At 45.2% G+C, this 20683-nt stretch overlaps 2 protein-coding genes across 4 annotated transcripts; one reads left to right on the top strand and one right to left on the bottom strand.

Moving 5' to 3' along the window:
• The first annotated feature begins 160 nt into the window (after positions 1–160).
• On the top strand, positions 161–14726 carry tsen2 (TSEN2 tRNA splicing endonuclease subunit). Of its 3 annotated transcripts, XM_065955463.1 has the most exons (12): positions 164–568; positions 3856–3922; positions 4013–4052; positions 10005–10247; positions 10420–10537; positions 11082–11156; positions 11975–12025; positions 12350–12494; positions 12763–12799; positions 12899–13010; positions 13094–13183; positions 13257–14726. In XM_065955463.1, exons 1-12 carry the CDS (start codon positions 398–400, stop codon positions 13314–13316), a joined length of 1209 nt encoding a protein of 402 aa, XP_065811535.1. In that variant the 5' UTR covers positions 164–397; the 3' UTR covers positions 13317–14726. The 3 variants fall into 3 exon arrangements, 2 of the variants coding, with proteins under 2 accessions (XP_065811536.1, XP_065811535.1); XM_065955464.1 differs by lacking the exon at positions 11975–12025 and having other exon boundaries at positions 161–568; XR_010666474.1 differs by lacking the exons at positions 164–568; positions 3856–3922; positions 4013–4052; ... (4 more) ...; positions 13094–13183; positions 13257–14726 and adding an exon at positions 6965–9603.
• Positions 14460–20475, bottom strand: sec13 (SEC13 homolog, nuclear pore and COPII coat complex component). The gene is made up of 9 exons (XM_020660107.3): positions 20322–20475; positions 20088–20132; positions 18776–18891; positions 18411–18562; positions 17100–17233; positions 16793–16926; positions 16588–16708; positions 16237–16383; positions 14460–15256 (listed from the first exon to the last, which is right to left on the bottom strand). The coding sequence occupies exons 1-9, from the start codon at positions 20322–20324 to the stop codon at positions 15146–15148; spliced, it is 963 nt and encodes a 320-aa protein (XP_020515763.1). The 5' UTR covers positions 20325–20475; the 3' UTR covers positions 14460–15145.
• Between the last annotated feature and the right edge of the window lie 208 nt (positions 20476–20683).

Here is a 20683-nt window from a genome sequence, read left to right as displayed (position 1 = left end):
TTAGTTTTTGTTCTTATTGGGACTTAGTAAGTAATAAGCCTATAAGATACATTATAAATCCTGACCACACTCCGCACCAGTAGGGGGCGCACATCATAGACCAGTTCGTTTCGTCAGAGAAAGAAAGAGGAGAAGGGGCGTGGTCAGATCTGAAGGCGGAATACGTGAAGCCGAGAAGAGACGCCGGACACATATTAGTGTTGCACCGCAGCGTCCGACAGCAAAACAAATCCGACCGGAGGTTTTTCTGAATGAATGAAACCAACACGTTTTAGAAAAGCGCGTCTGTTAAAAAGTCTACATGCTAACATGCTAATATCCCTTAAAGCTAACAGCAGCGTCTCTGACTGACAGACCTCCGACCCGGTCTGGTTCGGTCCCAGCCGGTCCCGGAGGTATGCAGGCGGAGTTCCGGGCTCCTCGGAGACGACCCCGGGTCTATGAGGACTACGAGGCTCCGCTGCCGGTGAGCCGCAGTCCGGAGGAGAGGAGCGACTTCCGGGCGGAGCTCATCAACCAACACGTGCTGGTCTGTCATCAGGACCACATCCAGAAGATCCACAACCAGGTCCGAGTTGATCCATATCAATATGTCCTCCTAAACCGGGTCTGAGTTAATCTAGGTCCTCTTAAACCGGGTCTGAGTTAATCTAGGTCCTCTTAAACCGGGTCTGAGTTAATCTAGGTCCTCTTAAACCGGGTCAGAGTTAATCTAGGTCCTCTTAAACCGGGTCTGAGTTAATCTAGGTCCTCTTAAACCGGGTCTGAGTTAATCTAGGTCCTCTTAAACCGGGTCTGAGTTAATCTAGGTCCTCTTAAACCGGGTCTGAGTTAATCTAGGTCCTCTTAAACCGGGTCTGAGTTAATCTAGGTCCTCCTAAACCAGGTCTGAGTTAATCTAGGTCCTCTTAAACCGGGTCTGAGTTAATCTAGGTCCTCCTAAACCGGGTCTGAGTTAATCTAGGTCCTCTTAAACCGGGTCTGAGTTAATCTAGGTCCTCCTAAACCAGGTCTGAGTTAATCTAGGTCCTCTTAAACCGGGTCTGAGTTAATCTAGGTCTTCTTAAACCGGGTCTGAGTTAATCTATGTCCTCCTAAACCGGGTCTGAGTTAATCTAGGTCCTCCTAAACCGGGTCTGAGTTAATCTAGGTCCTCTTAAACCGGGTCTGAGTTAATCTAGGTCCTCTTAAATCGGGTCTGAGTTAATCTTTGTCCTCCTAAACCGGGTCTGAGTTAATCTAGGTCCTTTTAAACCGGATCTGAGTTAATCTAGGTCCTCTTAAACCGGATCTGAGTTAATCTAGGTCCTCTTAAACCGGGTCTGAGTTAATCTAGGTCTTCTTAAACCGGGTCTGAGTTAATCTAGGTCCTCTTAAACCAGGTCCGAGTTCATCCATATCAATATGTCCTCCTAAACCGGGTCTGAGTTAATCTAGGTCTTCTTAAACCGGGTCTGAGTTAATCTAGGTCCTCTTAAACCGGGTCTGAGTTAATCTAGGTCCTCTTAAACCGGGTCTGAGTTAATCTAGGTCCTCTTAAACCGGGTCTGAGTTAATCTAGGTCCTCTTAAACCGGGTCTGAGTTAATCTAGGTCCTCTTAAATCGGGTCTGAGTTAATCTTTGTCCTCCTAAACCGGGTCTGAGTTAATCTAGGTCCTTTTAAACCGGATCTGAGTTAATCTAGGTCCTCTTAAACCGGGTCTGAGTTAATCTAGGTCTTCTTAAACCGGGTCTGAGTTAATCTAGGTCCTCTTAAACCAGGTCCAAGTTCATCCATATCAATATGTCCTCCTAAACCGGGTCTGAGTTAATCTAGGTCTTCTTAAACCGGGTCTGAGTTAATCTAGGTCCTCTTAAACCGGGTCTGAGTTAATCTAGGTCCTCTTAAACCGGGTCTGAGTTAATCTAGGTCCTCTTAAACCAGGTCTGAGTTAATCTTTGTCCTCTTAAACCAGGTCTGAGTTAATCTAGGTCCTCCTAAACCGGGTCTGAGTTAATCTAGGTCCTCCTAAACCGGGTCTGAGTTAATCTAGGTCCTCCTAAACCGGGTCTGAGTTAATCTAGGTCCTCTTAAACCGGGTCTGAGTTAATCTAGGTCCTCTTAAACCGAGTCTGAGTTAATCTAGGTCCTCCTAAACCGGGTCTGAGTTAATCTAGGTCCTCTTAAACCGGGTCTGAGTTAATCTTTGTCCTCTTAAACCGGGTCTGAGTTAATCTTTGTCCTCTTAAACCGGGTCTGAGTTAATCTAGGTCCTCTTAAATCGGGTCTGAGTTAATCTTTGTCCTCCTAAACCGGGTCTGAGTTAATCTAGGTCCTCTTAAACCGGATCTGAGTTAATCTAGGTCCTCTTAAACCGGATCTGAGTTAATCTTTGTCCTCCTAAACCAGGTCTGAGTTAATCTAGGTCTTCTTAAACCAGGTCTGACTTAATCTAGGTCCTCTTAAACCGGGTCTGAGTTAATCTTTGTCCTCCTAAACCGGGTCTGAGTTAATCTAGGTCTTGTTAAACCAGGTCTGACTTAATCTAGGTCCTCTTAAACCGGATCTGAGTTAATCTAGGTCCTCTTAAACCGGGTCTGAGTTAATCTAGGTCCTCTTAAACCGGGTCTGAGTTAATCTAGGTCCTCCTAAACCGGGTCTGAGTTAATCTAGGTCCTCTTAAACCGGGTCTGAGTTAATCTAGGTCCTCTTAAACCGGGTCTGAGTTAATCTAGGTCCTCTTAAACCGGGTCTGAGTTAATCTAGGTCCTCTTAAACCGGGTCTGAGTTAATCTAGGTCCTCCTAAACCGGGTCTGAGTTAATCTAGGTCCTCCTAAACCGGGTCTGAGTTAATCTAGGTCCTCTTAAACCGGGTCTGAGTTAATCTAGGTCCTCTTAAACCGGGTCTGAGTTAATCTAGGTCCTCTTAAACCAGGTCTGAGTTAATCTAGGTCCTCTTAAACCAGGTCTGAGTTAATCTAGGTCTTCTTAAACCAGGTCTGAGTTAATCTAGGTCCTCTTAAACCAGGTCTGAGTTAATCTAGGTCCTCTTAAACCGGGTCTGAGTTAATCTAGGTCTTCTTAAACCAGGTCTGAGTTAATCTAGGTCCTCTTAAACCAGGTCTGAGTTAATCTAGGTCCTCTTAAACCGGGTCTGAGTTAATCTAGGTCTTCTTAAACCAGGTCTGAGTTAATCTAGGTCCTCCTAAACCGGGTCTGAGTTAATCTAGGTCCTCCTAAACGGGGTCTGAGTTAATCTTTGTCCTCCTAAACGGGGTCTGAGTTAATCTTTGTCCTCCTAAACGGGGTCTGAGTTAATCTAGGTCCTCTTAAACCGGGTCAGAGTTAATCTAGGTCCTCTTAAACCGGGTCTGAGTTAATCTAGGTCCTCTTAAACCGGGTCTGAGTTAATCTAGGTCCTCTTAAACCGGGTCTGAGTTAATCTAGGTCCTCTTAAACCGGGTCTGAGTTAATCTAGGTCCTCTTAAACCAGGTCTGAGTTAATCTAGGTCCTCCTAAACCGGGTCTGAGTTAATCTAGGTCCTCTTAAACCAGGTCTGAGTTAATCTAGGTCGTCTTAAACCAGGTCTGAGTTAATCTAGGTCCTCTTAAACCTGGTCTGAGTTAATCTATGTCCTCCTACACCGGGTCTGAGTTAATCTAGGTCCTCTTAAACCGGGTCTGACTTAATCTAGGTCCTCTTAAACCGGGTCTGAGTTAATCTAGGTCCTCCTAAACCGGGTCTGAGTTAATCTAGGTCCTCTTAAACCGGGTCTGAGTTAATCTAGGTCCTCTTAAACCGGGTCTGAGTTAATCTAGGTCCTCTTAAACCAGGTCTGAGTTAATCTAGGTCCTCCTTATGTCTTGTTTCAGGGTTATTTCGGGAAAGGGATCCTGTCCAGAGCCAGACCAGACCACAGCATCTCTAACCAATGGGAGCGTGAGTTTGCACCCTCGCTATGACATCATCATTTGTTTGGTCCTATCAGGGCTGTTCACTGCAGTCAGCTGGTCTCTTTTTCTGTTTCAGAACACGAAGGTGTGATGCTACCTGTCATCTCCCAGTCCAGGTCAGTGACATCACATCCTGTCTGTGCATTTACATGATGACATCACATGTTAGGCTCCTCCTCTTGCACAACCCTATGAGACAACTCCCACATTCTCCTCCTCTCCACCTCTCCTCTCCTCCTTTCCTTTCCTCCCTCCCCTCTCCACCTCTCCTCTCCTCTCCTCCTCTCCACCTCTCCTCTCCTCTCCTCTCCTCTCCTCTCCTCTCCTCTCCTCTCATCCTCTCCTCTCCGTTTCCGTTTCCGGTTTCCGGTTTCCGGTGAGTGTGAGTGTGAGTGACGGTGGTGGTGTTGCGAGTGGCGCGGAGATTGAATCGTTTGCTATCCTTTCTACTGTTTTCAAAGTGCACGATCAGGTCAGATTGTTTTCATATTTGTATTGAGTGTTGTTGGCTGTGTAAGACAGATCGTTGGAGGGGTTGGAGGGAGGAATGGCGTCTGCTGAGACGCCACCTCCGACTCTCCGACAGGGAGTTCGGATAGTCCCTCCGAACGGTACTGTCACCGTGGAGGAGGTTCTGTTAGCTGCAGGTGAACAGGTAGGCCATGAGAAACTCTTGTATGCATCCCGAATGAACAAGGCTGTGGTTGTTTTTCTGAAGAGTGAGCCTCTTGTGTATCAGCTGATTGAGAGTGGTGTGTTCATTAGGGATTTGTTTGTGCAGGTTTCCCCGTTGTCGGTTCCCTCTACGCGGATCACCGTATCCGGTGTTCCGCCGTTTATTTCTAACAACTTGTTAGAGAACGAACTCCGCAGGTTTGGGAAGTTTGCGAGTGGTTTCAAAACTGTGAGTCTAGGGTGTAAAGATCCCAAACTGAAACATGTCCAATCTTTGCGGCGTCAGGTGTTCATGTTTTTGGATTCGCCCACACAGACTCTGGAGGTTTCCTTTAGAGTGAAACACGGTGACGCTTCTTATATGGTGTATGCGAGCTCGGGACAACTGAAGTGTTTTGAGTGTGGTGATGTGGGACACAAACGTTTTGCGTGTCCGCACAGACAGCAGGAGGCGGCTAGTGCTGCCGCTGACGCGGGCGGCTCTGTTAGTGTGGCGCATGTGGCGGGGGCCGCGTCCGTGCCCGGGGCGGAGGCCGCGTCCGCGTCCGGGGCGGAGGCCGCGTCCGCGCCCGTGCCTGGGGCGGAGGCCGCGTCCGCGTCCGCGCCCGTGCCTGGGGCGGAGGCCGCGTCCGCGTCCGCGCCTGGGGCGGAGGCCGCGTCCGCGCCTGCGCCTTGTGCTGAGGCCGTGGCTGAGGTAGAAGTGGCTTCGACCAGCTCTCAGGCTACAGAAAAATCACAGACTGTAGATAATGATAAAACTGAAGATTCCACAAGTTCTGCAGTTGTAGATGTTTCATTGAAGGAAGGTAAGACAGTGTGTTGTAGCCAGGCATCATGTGAAGGAGAGGACATGGATGAAGATTATGAGTCAGACAATGCATCCATTGCTGATTTGCCAAATAGTGGCTCTGGTCTTTATTCTTTAGAGTCAATCAATCAATTTATGGATGAAACATACAACAAATCAGTAAAAATCACTGACTACTTTAGTGATACTGAAAAGTTCATAAAGTCAGTCAGCATACTGAAAAGACAGGTTGGGTTTGACCTCCTGGACGCGAAAAAACGTTTCTGTCTTAAAAAGCACATCACCGCACTGAGGAAAGTTGGACGTAAGAGTGTGAAGAAGACAAAGAAATGATCATGCATCACAAGGTGTTTTTCTTCTTCTACTGCTCCCTGTTTGTGTCTACTTATCTGTTCTTTCTCTCTGATCTTTCTATGAGGAGTCTTAAGATAGGATCTCTTAACATTAATGGTGGGAGAGACAGACAGAAAAGGGGCCTTATCTCTGAGATCTCAACTCAGAAAAACATCGATATCTTGTTTTTACAAGAGACTCATACCACACCATCAGATGAGACAGATTGGGGTTTATGGTGGGAGGGCTCTAACTACCTTAGCCATGGCACCAACCTTAGTGCAGGAGTAGCCATTTTGTTTAGAGCATCTGCAAATGTAAAGATCGTCTCTTGTGCTGAAATTGTAAAGGGAAGGCTTTTAATTGTAAGAGCAGAAATAGAGGACACTGTTTTCTGCTTCACTAATATTTATGCTCCAAATAATGGAGCTGAAAGGGTAGCTTTCTATACCCGCCTCCAAAAGGAGTTACTGATCTATAATCAGGATCAGATCATTCTTGGTGGTGATTTTAACTGCACACTTGATTTCACCGTGGATAGAATAGGAGAGGAGCCACATCCACATTCATCCCAGACTTTAAACACTGTCATCTCTCACCTGGATTTGTTGGACACATTTAGAGTGAAACATCCACAATCCAGACAGTATACATGGGTCAGGGTTAACAGTAACAGGGTGTGTGCAGCTAGACTGGACAGGGTTTACATCTCCAGAACTCTCAACCCCAGATTAATTCATTGTAATATTCTGCCTGTCGGCTTCACTGATCACCATTTTGTTAGTGTGGAGCTGATTATTTCACCAGGTGAAAGGGCTAAGTCCTTCTGGCATTTTAATAACAAGCTTCTACTGGACAATGTTTTCTGTAAAAACTTTGGGTGTTTTTGGGATCAGTGGCAATTAAGAAAAGTTGAGTTTGATTCTTTGAAGCTTTGGTGGGAGGTTGGTAAAGCTCAGATTCGTGTTTTTTGTCAGCAGTACACGTCACACTCTTCTGCTAGATTAAAAACAGTCATTAAAAATCTTGAGGACAACATTAAGAACCTTGAGGAGGGGTTAAATGGGAGTGTGGATCCCACCACTGGTACCCTGCTGAAGGAGAAACGTATGGAGTTGAGCTCTTTCCTGCAGGAGAGGGTGAAGGGAGCTCTTGTGCGGAGTCGTTTCCTTCAACTCAAAGACATGGATGCCCCAACGTCTTTCTTTTTCAATCTTGAGAGATCTGTGGCTCAAAAAAAGCTGCTGACTTGTCTGAAACTGCCAGGAGGTCGAATAACAGCTGATCCAAAGGAAATGAGCAGTCACGCCATGCAGTTCTATGAGGATCTGTTTGGAGCAGAGAGTTGCAGCCAGGAGTGTCGCAGGGAGCTCCTGGAGGGTCTCCCTCAGCTCAGTGTGGAGGAGAGGTCTCTTCTGGAAGGGGAGCTGTCTCTGGAGGAGCTCACTGCTGCTGTCACTCAGATGGCAACAGGAAGAGCACCTGGAATAGATGGGTTGTCCACAGACTTTTTTAAGAGGTTCTGGAATATCCTTGGGTCTGACCTGCATAGTGTTTTAATGGAGTGTTGCAGGACCGGGTCTCTTCCTGGTTCTTGTAAGAGAGCAGTTCTTTCCTTGCTCCCCAAGAAAGGTGACCTGGCATTGTTAAAAAACTGGAGGCCGGTTGCTTTGCTTTGTGCGGACTACAAGATCCTCTCCAGAGCTTTATCGAACAGACTAAAGGACGTTCTGGGAAGTGTGGTCCATAAAGACCAGAGTTACTGTGTTCCAGACCGGACAATCATGGATAATGTTTTTCTTATCAGGGATGTCATTGATGTGTGTAAAATCTATAATCTAAATGTTGGCATTGTGTCTCTGGATCAAGAGAAGGCGTTTGACAGGGTGGATAACTCGTATTTGTTTTCTGCACTGAGGTCTTTTGGTTTTGGGGATGGTTTTGTGTCATTAGTTGGTTTGTTGTATCAGGATGCACAGTGTTTGGTGAAGATGGGGGCGGGGTTGAGTCGGCCAATCCCTGTACGGCGAGGGATCAGACAAGGTTGTCCCATCTCCGGCCAGCTGTACAGCTTGGCTATTGAGCCCTTGCTGTGCAGGTTGAGGGACCGGCTCAGCGGGCTTTCTTTGCCCGCGGCCTGTAGCATTGAATGTCCCCCTACAATTTCTGCCTATGCTGATGATGTAAACATCTTCATCTCCAATCAGGGGGACGTTCGGTGTCTGCGGGACACCCTGTCCCTGTATGAAAGGGCAACAGCTGCACGGGTGAACTGGGAAAAAAGTGGTGCCTTATTGGTGGGAGAGTGGAGGGACCAGGCAGTGCCCAGTCTGCCGGGTGGACTTGAGTGGGGGAGGGAGGGGTTGAAGGTGTTGGGGGTTTATTTGGGTACCGAGGGCTTTAAAAGTAAAAACTGGGAGGGAGTTAGGGAGAAAGTGTGCGCTCGGTTGTCTAAATGGAAATGGTTGCTACCCCAGTTGTCGTATAGGGGAAGAGTTCTGGTGGTCAATAACTTGGTTGCCTCGACTCTCTGGCACAGACTTGTGGCTTTGACACCTCCAAGAGGGCTGGTGGAGGACATTCAAAGGGCCATCCTGGACTTCTTCTGGTCAGGCAAACATTGGGTCCAGGCGGCAGTCCTCTACCTGCCGGTGGCTGAAGGGGGACATGGACTTATAGACATTCAGTCAAAAATTGCCTCATTCAGACTCCAGACTGCACAGAGACTCCTTTTCACTTGTGGTCCCAGCTGGATGGACATCGCTCGACTGCTGCTGAGGAGAGCTGGACGGCTGGGGTACACTAAGCAGCTCTTTCTGTTAAAGCTTGAGGAGGTGGATCTCACTGGATTAACATCCTTTTATATGTCTGTAATGCAGGCATGGAAAATGTACACATTCAAAAGGGAAAAAACTGAGAGTCTGGGAATGTGGATCTTTGAGGAACCGTTATTTTTTAATGATTTCATAAGGACTCCAACTTTGCAGTCAGCCAGTCTCCGGGCCAGTTTCAGAGAGGCAGGCTGCACAAAACTGGGTCACCTGGTAAGACTGACCCTGGACGCCCTCAAAGAAAGGACCAATATCACCTCCAGCCGGGTGGTTGAAAGAGTGGTGGAGGAAGTCTTTGCTGCACTTCCAGTAAAACTTGTGACATTTCTAAACATTGAGAATCTGTGTGAGCAGTGGAGTGAAGAGGGCGAATACAGCTTCCCATCTTTGTCTGTTACCCCAGATGTTGGGGAATGGCAGGAAAGAGGAGGTGGACTGCTGTCCTTTAGTACTCCTGTTCTGGGAAAGTTCCAGGATGCAGGGAAAAAGGCACTCTATCAGTCCTGTGTTAAGGTCCTACATCTTCGTGGTCTGTCGGGAGTGAAAGAGTCGAGGTGGATCGAGTTTTTTGGCCCGGAGGTTTCCCCGAAAGGCAGCTGGCGGTCCCTGTACAAGCTGCCTGTTGAGAAGAGAACAGCAGATCTCCAGTGGAGAGTTGTGCATGGGGTTATAGCCACGAACAGATACAGAGCGCACATTGATCCAGGGGTGGGAGAGGAGTGTTTGTTTTGTTCACTAACTGAAACTTTGTCTCATCTGTTTGTTGAGTGTCCCAGGCTCTCACTCTTGTTTGTCCTTATGAAAAGCTTGTTTGAAGCTCTCGGGGAGGATTTCTCTTATGCAGTGTTTGTTTTTGGGCCAAAGTATTCTGCAAAGAAAAAGACTGTACATACACTGATGAACTTTTTATCTGGCTCGGCTAAGTTGGCCATTTGGCTTACACGCAAGAACCGAGCTCAGGGTACTGGCTGTGTGGAACCGGTGCTGGTTCTGGAGGGACTTTTGAAGGCCAGACTAAAGGTAGAATTTGCCTATTATCAAATGATGGACAATGTGCAAGACTTTAATAGTGTATGGGCTGTGGAAGAAGCTTTGTGCTCTGTGGGTGGGGATGGAGAGCTGATTATTCATTTTTGATGCAGTAAATGTTGTTTTTGTTGATGTTGTGATTTTTGTTGCACTTGTTTTGTTTTATTTTTTATTTATTTATTTATTTCCTTCTCTTGATCTGAGTGATGATGTGACAGTGTTATAATTTTCTCCTGGTAGTGGTAAAATAAAAGGTATTTTGAAAACCAAACCTCTCCTCTCCTCTCCTCCCTCCCCTCCTCTCCTCCCCTCTCCTCCTCTCCACCTCTCCCCTCCCCTCCTGTCTTCTCCTCTCCCCTCCTCTCCTCCCGTCTCCTCTTCTCCTCCTGCAGGTACGACGAGCTCCTCAAGTGGGCGGGGGCCACTCTTTCTGCTCAGGGATTGGACAAAGACTCTGTCAATCAAATCCTGCTCCGGATTTCTCAGCCGGTAGACATGGAGGACGTGAGGAGGAGGGTTGGAGGAGGGGAGGGGGAGAATGGGGAGGAGCCTGGAGCAGAGGGAGGAGTCTGTCCTCTCACAAAGAGGCCGATTGCGGGGTCAGAGGTCGAGCAGGAGACCGAGAGAAGCTGCAGGTAAAGTCAGAGAAAAGAACGTGGCACTTCAAGATCCTCGATCTGATCCTGATTCCCCGTTTAGACAATCACAAGCAAAGTCCTGATTTCTGGATGGTTCTAAAGAAGATCTTTTTAGATTTCTGAGGTGTGTTAAGAGTGATCCGATCTATTTCTCTGTTTTGTCATTCAGGTTCAGGAGTCCAGAACCCGACCCTGAGCCCAGCTCTGACTCCGACTCTGACCCTGGTTCAGTTCCTGACCCTTTGGTTCCAAGTCCAGGATTTGTCCTCGTGTTCTCAGGCAGTGGGGTGAGTAGTTGTGTGTGTGTGTGTGTGTGTGTGTGTGTGGATGTGTGTGTGTGTGTGTGTGTGTGTGTGTGGATGTGTGTGTGGATGTGTGTATTTGTGTTGATGTGTGTGTATTTGTGTTGATGTGTGTGTATGTGTGTGTGTGGATGTATTTGTGTTGATGTGTGTGTGTTTCTGTATTTGTGTTGATGTGTGTGTATTTGTGTTGATGTGTGTGTGGATGGATGTATTTGTGTTGATGTGTGTGTGTTTCTGTATTTGTGTTGATGTGTGTGTGTGTGTGTTGATGTGTGTTGATGTGTGTATTTGTGTTGGTGTGTGTGTGTGTGTGTGTGTTGATGTGTGTGTATTTGTGTTGATGTGTGTGTATTTGTGTTGATGTGTGTGTATTTGTGTTGATGTGTGTGTGTGTGTGTGTTGATGTGTGTGTATTTGTGTTGATGTGTGTGTGTGTGTATTTGTGTTGATGTGTGTATTTGTGTTGATGTGTGTGTGTGTGTGTTGATGTGTGTATTTGTGTTGATGTGTGTGTATTTGTCCAAAGGAGTGTGAGGTGGTGAAGGAGGTCCGACGGTCTCCGCTGTCTCTCACAGAGTACCTGCAGCTCAGTCTGGAGGAGGTAACACACCAACACACACACTGTGTTCATTTCTAAACCAATCAGCTTCCTTCTGCCCATATAGACTACATTACCCATGAGCCCTCGCTGCTAACGCCAGGGAACACAACATGATTTCACAGCATTGATTATGGTGCGTTTCATTTGACTCGGATGTCGGAGCTTGGAGTGAAGCCACATCGCATGTTGATCGTGTTGGTTACAAGTCGTAAAAGCAACATGGCCGCCTCCAAGAGTTTACTCTCTACTTTAAGTTTTACTTTTATTTACTTTCCTGTGGAGCAGCCATGTTGGATTTTCAGTTTCTCCGACTTTCCTGAGCTACTTTGGGGCGGCAGTAGCTCAGTCTGTAGGGACTTGGGTTGGGAATCGGAGGGTCGCTGGTTCAAGTCCCGGCACGGACCAAGTCCGGAAATTGGTCTGGTAGCTGGAGAGGTGCCAGACCACCTCCTGAGCACTGCCGAGGTGCCCTCCCCCCCCACCAGCTCAGGAGCGCCCACTGTGGGCAGCCCCCTCACTCTGACAGCTCTCCATTAGTGCATGTCCACAGGATCCTGTTTGTGCATGTGTGTATTTCAGCCTGTGTGTAGCATGTTAACTAGACAGAGTGTAAAAACAAATTTCCCCTCAGGATCAATAAAGTATAAATTATTATTATTATTATTATTAATAATGGGGGGATCCTGATGACGTTTCAAAACTGGCATCTCGGCCTTTCCAACTAGATCAAATGGAATGCACCATTACACCTGTACTTTGACAAAGAGAAGGGGGCGTGGCCTCTGCACAGCTGACTGTCTGTCTATCTGTGTTAACAGGCCTTCTTCCTGGTCTACAGTCTGGGCTGCCTGTCTGTCTACCTGCACCAGGTACCTGTCTGTCTCTACACGTATTCAAACTGGAGCTCAATGACCGTAAACTGTACGGTATATAGAGATGGACGGCACAACCGCCCGCCCAAAGAAAGCCAAAAGACTTACCGGCCACAGTATAGCTCATAAGCTCCGCCTCCTCCATGTTAACAGATGGGACATGTTTCAGACTTTTAAAATTAAACTCAGATCGACGTGTTTGACATGCTTTTGGTGAATGAATAAATGTGTCAAAGTCATAAATATATTGACATAAAACAGATTTATGACCTCACTCATGTTATGATGACCTCACTCATGTCCTCTCCTGTGATTGGTCAGGAGCCCCTGTCAATCCTCCAGCTGTGGAGGAAGTTCAGGTCCCTGCGGCCCAACTTCATCAGCACCTACGCAGCCTATCAGCACTTTCGAAGCAGGGGGTGGGTCCCTAAAGTGGGGGGCGGAGCCAAGTACGGCGTTGACCTCAGTAAGACACACACACACACACACACACACACACACACACACACACACACACACACACACACAACCTCAAATTAAGGAGCAGGAAGTTAACTGAAAGAAAAGACGTACAAATCAGAAAGAAACTGTGAAAAGTTGCTTTAGACTCCCGAGCTGAGAACAGCAGCTGGGACGAGGACAGCAGCTGGGACGAGGACAGCAGCTGGGACGAGGACAGCGGGTCGATTAAGTGTCCTTCAGTAAACGGAGTTTTCTGTTTGTCTGTGTTTCAGTGTTGTACAGGAAAGGCCCGCCTTTCTACCACGCCAGGTAACACACACAGAAACACACACACACACATCTACGACTGTCCTCACTTCTTGGTAGATTTTAAAAATGTTCACTTCTGTCCCTCTTCTCTTCCTGTAGTTATTCTGTGGTGATTGAGCGAGCCGATGATGAGTTCAGGGGCTCGGGGCCGCGTCCGTTTTCGTGGCGCTCTCTGGCCGCTCTCAGCAGAATCACCTCCAACGTCTCCAAGGTAACGGGGCCGTCACACTGCATCGCATCAGGTTTGAGTGTTTATTCTTTTTTTTACTTATACTTTGTTTTGTTTTTTTACAGGAGCTGATGTTTTGTTACATCATCTATCCAGCCGACCTATCAGACGCTGAGCTGGATTCACCTGCGTGTGTGAGCAGACTGAAGGTTCAGGTGAGAGACGGGAAACAGACAAAGACGTGGCGACGGCTGAGCTCATTTATGTTAACGTGTGTTCTTTCAACAGGAAGTGATCGTCAGCAGGTGGGTTTCCTCCAAAGAGCGGGCGGAGCAGGACGACATCTGACTGGAGAATTCATAAACTGATGATGTCACTGGGGGGGGGGGGGGGGGCGCACGCACAGTAATGATGTCATACAGAGGCTGGTGACATCAGACAACGGTCGAACGTGGATAAAAATCTTTTTTCATGGACAAATCAGACAAAGAGGATGACACACAGAGACTGGATGTGAAAGCTCAGATGTCTGAGGGTCCTTGAACGCAGCAGCTGGCTGGTTTCAGTTTCCCAGTGAGGTCAAAGTTCAGGTGATTAAACTGTGATGTTTACTTCTCACTTCCTGAAGCCGAGGAGGAGCTCCTTCATGATACACAGCCAATAAAAGAGTCTCACACACACTCTGAACACACAGACGTTCTTTTGTTTTTATACGTGGTGATAATTCAGTTTGTCCACATTTCAAAAAACAAAAACTCAACACCAGCAGCCTCATGACCTACATGTTAATACACACGCTCATTCTGAGAGGAGAAATAGGACGATGGTTGTATGTGTGAATATTTAAAGGAGCAGTTTGTAACTCTGCCCCTAGTGTTTAAAATGGGTACTGCAGTCTAAATTCTAAACATCATAGAGAGCTGTCTCCCCCCCCCCCTCCTCTCTAGAGTGGATGCTCACTCAGGTCACCATGTGGTGGACTCTGAAGCTTCAGTGTTTATCCAGCTCTGCATGGGTCTGTAAACCTTTCTGTGTTCTAACCTCTCTCCATTTTTCAAAAGCATCTCCAATATTGATCCTAGTTTGAGCACGTTTCTGCTCGTGGAGCTTATTAGAAACATGCAGAGGCTTTTTAGGTCGGGTACAATCACTTCTATCTGAACCACTTCTCTTGACCGCTTCCATCGCTGCAACACCTGTTGACCTGATAACTGCTCTCATATCTGACAAACCGAGGGGCGTCCAAAACGGCCGTGTGGGGGTGTGTCTTAAACGCGCCTACCTTCTCTGGTCCAAACAAATCCAGAGCATTCAGGAGCAGAATCTAAAGTTAGAAGGAGGACATACTGGCTGCTGCATTGTTGTCAGAGAAGCCAGCACTTCAACATAGCATGTTTCCTTAATGATCAGATAGTAAGATACCTTTATCATCTCACTCTCTACACAGCTCACTGATTGGATCTTCAAGTAAATACTTAAAGACACAGAGCGTTGGTTGAACATTATATTTATTTAATTACATCAAATATGAAAAACATCCTGATGTTACATTTGACAGGAAACTGTTTACAAACGCTTCATTCACGTTCGTCTCAACATGTTGATTTTACTTTATTCTGACGCAGTGTGGCGGCAGGATCAGACTTTACAAACACACTCAATACTTTACTATATCATTCATTTATTCATCGTCATTACAGCTGAAATCTGGGAGAGGTTGTGTTGAGCTCGTCTGGCTGTGAGAACATGAGGATGTGTGTGAGGCCTCAAATTAACAAAGACTGATTTAGTTTAATGGTTTCAGTCGCCCTGCAGCTAAAAAAAAAAGGCGGGGCTTCTGGGATCCTCCACCTGTGGCGCTGGAATGTTTCAGGAGCAGAGCATCATGGGAAAAGGATTGACTCATGTTGGGACCGGCGTTAACGTACATGTGGAAACAGAGGAGTGTTGAAGAGAAATGTTTGCATTGAGAAGATTCTTCGTCCTCTGAACTTACAGACGGATGAAAACGTGACCAAACCATCGGACTCCAGTTTCACTCAATGTTTTCATCAAACACAAACTACTCTCTCTCTGGGTGTTGGGTCAGAAGTCCGGCTTGTTTAGTGATTCTTTGAGATCAGGTCATTATTGTGGAGATCGGGGAGGGGGAGGGAGGGGTCATTGATGTGTGTGGGTCACTGCTCGCTCTGCTGTGTGTCTGTGATGGAGGACACGGCGCCCTGTCCCTTGCTGACGTCGCTGATACACGCCCACTGACCGTCCATCGACTCCTTCCACAGCGTCACCTACACAACAACAATGCACACGCACACACACGGAGGAGTTTGTGAGGATAAACACTAGATGATTTTAAAAACATGAGACCACAGACATGAGGACAGATTCATAATAATCCTCTGAACACACACAAGATGATTCAGCCAGACTGCGAGACCACACACACACCTGCTGTTCACTCACAGGATCAAATGTGACTTCAGAAGAAAACAAAGACATGCAGGACGATGGTTGTGGTCAGCTGTGAGGTTTGTCTTCATGAGACGTAAAGACTCTCATGTTGTTGCCATAGTAACACAGGCTGCTCTTCTTAAATAATCCACTCGGCTCGGGGGCTCAAATGTGTTTGTGAGCTATTAAAGTGACACAACATCAGGTTGGTGACGCTTCCCAGTCCGCTCGCTCTCATAAAACATGTTTGACGATGTTTATCAAATCGCTCAGGAGCAGTATCGACACCACACACTTGAGGATTACACAAATCATCATTTCCGACAAGCCTCGAATTGGACGGGACAAAAATGGGGCCTAAACCAGACCAGTGTGAGAGCTCTGATCTCACTACCTCTGCCCTGGTACACAACATAGACAGCCTTCTTTTATTGAGAAATCCCGGAGTGTTCTGCGTGTATCTGACTGACATGACTCAAAGTCAGTAAAGTCATGTTGTCTGATGTGCGGACACCGACTCGACTGCACGTCCCTTATTTTCTTTTAAGTTTGTCTGACTTGTAAACTGAGAACGCTTCATGATTACGACGTTATGTACAAGAGGTGACCGGATTCTTTGTTGCTCTTATTTAAACAAATATGAGTAAAGTACAGGGACAACAGATGGAAATTAGCTTGTTAGCTAAATCTGGTACAAAGCATCTCTTCTCTTCTGAGACTAATGTTTATTTTTCTACACTGATTCAAATAAACTAATTAAAGTAAGTAAAGAGGCAGGTTTGAAAAGAGAGAACAAACATGAATAGAAACACTCTACCTTGTTGTCTCCTCCTGAAACAGCCAGGATGTTCCCGGTGATGGACCAGCTCACGTGCCACACCACGTCGTTGAACTTGTGGAGCAGCTTGGCCGTCCAGGTGTTTCCTGTGGGGTCGTCACACGTCCAGATGTACACACGACCGTCCTGGGAGAAAGTAGGTTTAGTAGTGATAAATGAATCTTCAACTTTGATATCATACGAGTAAAAATCAAACCACGGCAAGAACAATAGAAGTCTTGGCACACTACGTCGGGTCATTCAAACAAAAGGTAAACCCAAACATACACCAGGCTGTGATTAAAAGGGACTGACGTGGACATATTAGAAGAAAAAAACAAAGATTCTCACCTGCGAGCAGCTGGCGATGGTGCTGGTAGGCAGACCGATAGACGGCGCCCAGCCGACATCTCTCACCCAATCACTGTGAGCCTCCAGCTTCTGGTCCTCCTTCCACTGACCATCCTCCTCTCTGCAGGCGGGAAGAGAACAATCAGAAACAGGTCGACCATAAAAACTATGAAGAAGAAGAAAACGCCTTTACACCAGAACTCACTTCCAGAGTTTGACCAGGTTGTCGCAGCCTCCGGAGACAAAGCGTTTGACGTAGTTTGGTTTCTGTCCTGACGGCTGATCGATCAGACTTCCTGGAACCACAGCGGGAGCCCAACTGACTGCGTTACAGCCGATCTGAAATCACAAGCCAGTGAATAAAACAGACGAATCTGGAACTGATACAGCTCGGATTGAAGTGTCACATTAAATGTAACACGGTAGACGTGAAGGCGAACAGAAGAGCAGAGTCCAGAAAAGATTTCAAACATCCTGGACTACAACAGTTTGGATTTTGGACTCTGACTCACCGTGTGTGCGTTGCTGATCTTCTTCACGTCCCACTGTTGATCCCCGGTAAACGTGAGAAGGGAAATCGCTCCGTCTGAGCTGCCACAGGCCAGAATGAGACCGAAGTCATACGGACCCCAACAGACAGAGTTCACTGCAGAAACACGGAAGAATCATCACAAACCTGACAAGACGTCTGGAAAAGAATCTAAACACCCCGAGCTGCTGCAGGAACCAAAAAGATCATCCCTGTCTCAGATTCATGTTTCCATTTGTTGTCAAATCAAAATCAGAACTATCACTGAGCTGATCTCAAAGCTTCCTATTCCTCTGAGGCGGCTGCACCTACGAGTGGTGTCCCACAAGGTTTCGTCTTGGGCCCCATCCTATTTTCTTTATATGCACTGCCCCTGGGGTCTTTTTAAAAACAGAATTTTAATGTCTCCTTCACTCGTGTTGAAGATAACATGCAAATTCACTTGCCCTTTAAATTAGAAAAAGGGCTCACTACAGTCCTTACTTGATTGCCTGTAAGATGTTAAGACTTGGATAAACCTAAACTCCCTTAACCTGATTCCAAACAAGACATAAGTCATCATGTCAGTACGTCCTGAGACAATGGAACCGGGCACTCATGCCTTTAATATTCACTTCTTGATAATGCTTTATAAATTTGACAAGCAGATTTCCTCTGTTGTCAAGTCGTGCCCTCTTAACAATTTAGAAAGAGTGATACATGCATTGATTTTCCATCCATCACCTGCAGCTGGTCAAACATGCCACTGCTCGCCTTCTAACACAAAAAAGAGGGACCCCATTACCCCTGTGCTGCTCTCCCTCCACTGGCTTTTAAAGCAGTACATGTATTGACACTAATTAACTTGTGTGAGTTTCTCTGTGTTCACGCTTCACCCAGAGCACTTCACCAAACTTCTGCAACAGCCGACCACTACAAATAAGATCTGCCTGCCCTCTGAATTTTTTTTAATCCATGTTGAAGACACATCTCTTCTCTTCGGCTTTCCCTCCATTGATGAGAATATTTTATCTCAACAGATTTATGTCTTATATTTTTGGCTGACTTGACCATCTCCACTTCTATATCTTTAGGGCGGGAGCATTAGAAACAACCAGAAAGAGATTTCATTGATCAATTTTTATAACCAACTAAAAAACCAGAGAGACTCTAGCACCCGATGAGGAAGCAGCAACAAGTCACAGGGAGACATGTAAATAAAAATAATGCACATGAAGACACGGATGTGAGGAGCACAGTAACAACTTTGTACATGGTTTGCCGTTTACGAGGACAAACAGAGTGAGACGCTCACCTGATGACTCGTGTCCCGTGTACTCGTACATCTTGTCCCAGGTTCCGTTCTCCTCCTTCCAGATGATGACTTTTCGGTCGTAAGAACAGGAAGCCAGAATGTTTCCGAACATCGGGTGAGCCCACGCCACCTGCCACACTGGACCCTCGTGGCTACACAGACACAAAACACTCAGATTTGTGTGCAAACGTTGAATACAACCACACAGACTATGGAAAGCTGAATGTATTATAGAAATATTAAACTTTTTTATCTTTTCTGAAACTTTTACATTTAAATCTGTTCTTCAGCGTATTCCCAGACAACCTCGCGGCGTGTACATTAGATAATTAATCGTTTGGTTATGTGTAACTTTTGTCCCTCACCCTCTGAGGTCCGCCACCAGAATCTGTCCCCCGTTTCTGACATCAAAGATCTTCACTGTGCGGTCGGAGGAGCAGGTGGCGAGGCGGGTGCCATAGTAGTCCATCTGGGCGTCGTGCTGAAATAAAGACACACAGAAAAGATGTCAAGACCTGAAGCGAGAAAGAATCTCCACTTCAACCTCATTAAGAACTGAACAAGGAGAAAAGGCGTTCACGTTTTCGTCTCCCTTTACTTGGAACGAATTAGAAAAAGAGCTGAAACTTATAAGAGCTGCTTACGTTGCTTTTAAGAGGATGTTAAATGACTTGGAGGCGGACACATCTGGATGCAGATGTTCTCCCTGATGATCTTGACAAACATTTACTGCTCAGATGTAGTTTTGTATTTGTATGTGTGGCTGCTAACTATGAGGGACAAAAAATAACTAAAGTATAAATAAATAAATGTTGGGAGAAATGCATACAATAATGTATAAATAAATAAATAAATGTTGGGAGAAATGCATACAATAATGTATAAATAAATAAATAATTACATAAATGCATCAATAAATATATAAATGCTGAAAACAATACATCAATGAATAAATAATAAATACACTTTGTTAATGAAAAAGGCTATTTATATATTTTTACATGTATTTATTCATTTACTAGCGTATTTCTACAGTTATATATGTATCAATGAATACATTTCCACATTAATTGAGTTATTAATTTATTTCCGTATTTTTACATTTACACATCTATTTATTTCTGTGTCCAGGTCGGAGGAGGAAAAGTATATATGTAAATTTACACAGAAATACATAAATAAATATATGAATATATTAATTTATATATGAATTGTTGCATTTATTTATTTATTAATACATTATTGTATGCATTTCTCCCAACATTTATTTATTTATTAATATATTTATTTATTTATACTTTAGTCATTTTTTGTCCCTCATAGCTGACAACAACATTAATAAAGATATTAATTATTGTTAAGAAATATCGGAACCGGTTCATATATGTCGGAACTGAAAAAAGAATCTTTACATCTCCACAAACAATTGTTATTATATTATTAAATTATAATTATTATATTGTATTATTAAATTCTTATATTATTATAATTATTATATTGTATTATTAATTATTATTATTATATTATAATTACATTATTAAATTATTATTATTATTGTTATATTATTAAATTACTAAAATTATTATAATTATCTTCCTAAAGTCTGTATATTAAAGAAATGCTAACATTAGCTTCATTTATTAGCCAAAACTGTGAGAAAAAGCTAAATGAACTTACGATCATGTCCTCGTGAGAGGTGTCCACCGTGTTGATCACAGAAACCTGAACAGGTAAATAAACAATAATTTAATCTGCACAGACTTCAGATGTTTGACATCAGATTCAGACATTAGCCACTGTGCTAACAAGCTAGCTGTTTGGGCACGTCAGCACCAACAGCTAACGGCTAACAGCTTAGCACGAAGCTAACGCTAAAGCTAACGCGTTAATGGAGGATTATAAAACACTCACCATGGTGATAAGAGGACCAGAAACACTCCACAGAATTATTCAGGTTTAATGATTGAATAAAACTGGTTCACTAACTGCTCCGACGTGGCAACAAGTACCGAAGCCGCGTCCCACCCACCGAGTCCAGCGATTTAATCTACCGGCGGAAACTACACACGGGCACCAAAGGTTCCGGATACCGAAAATAAATCAAATGCATATTTTCAAAAGGTAAATTATAAATGTTTAATTCAGCAAATAAAGACACACTACAATAATGTCATATTTACAATAATGTCATAATACTGTTTAAATAACATTCAAGAGGACGGTTGAGCTTTGGAGAAAGGGACTCACGGTTGGCGCTAGTTTTAAACCGTAAA

This window comes from Labrus bergylta, chromosome 5 (genome assembly GCF_963930695.1).
Source record: "Labrus bergylta chromosome 5, fLabBer1.1, whole genome shotgun sequence".
In the NCBI taxonomy this organism is placed as follows: Eukaryota; Metazoa; Chordata; class Actinopteri; order Labriformes; family Labridae; genus Labrus; species Labrus bergylta.
The sequence above is the reverse complement of the archived record's forward strand: the minus strand, read 5'-3'. Positions and strand labels throughout refer to the sequence as shown.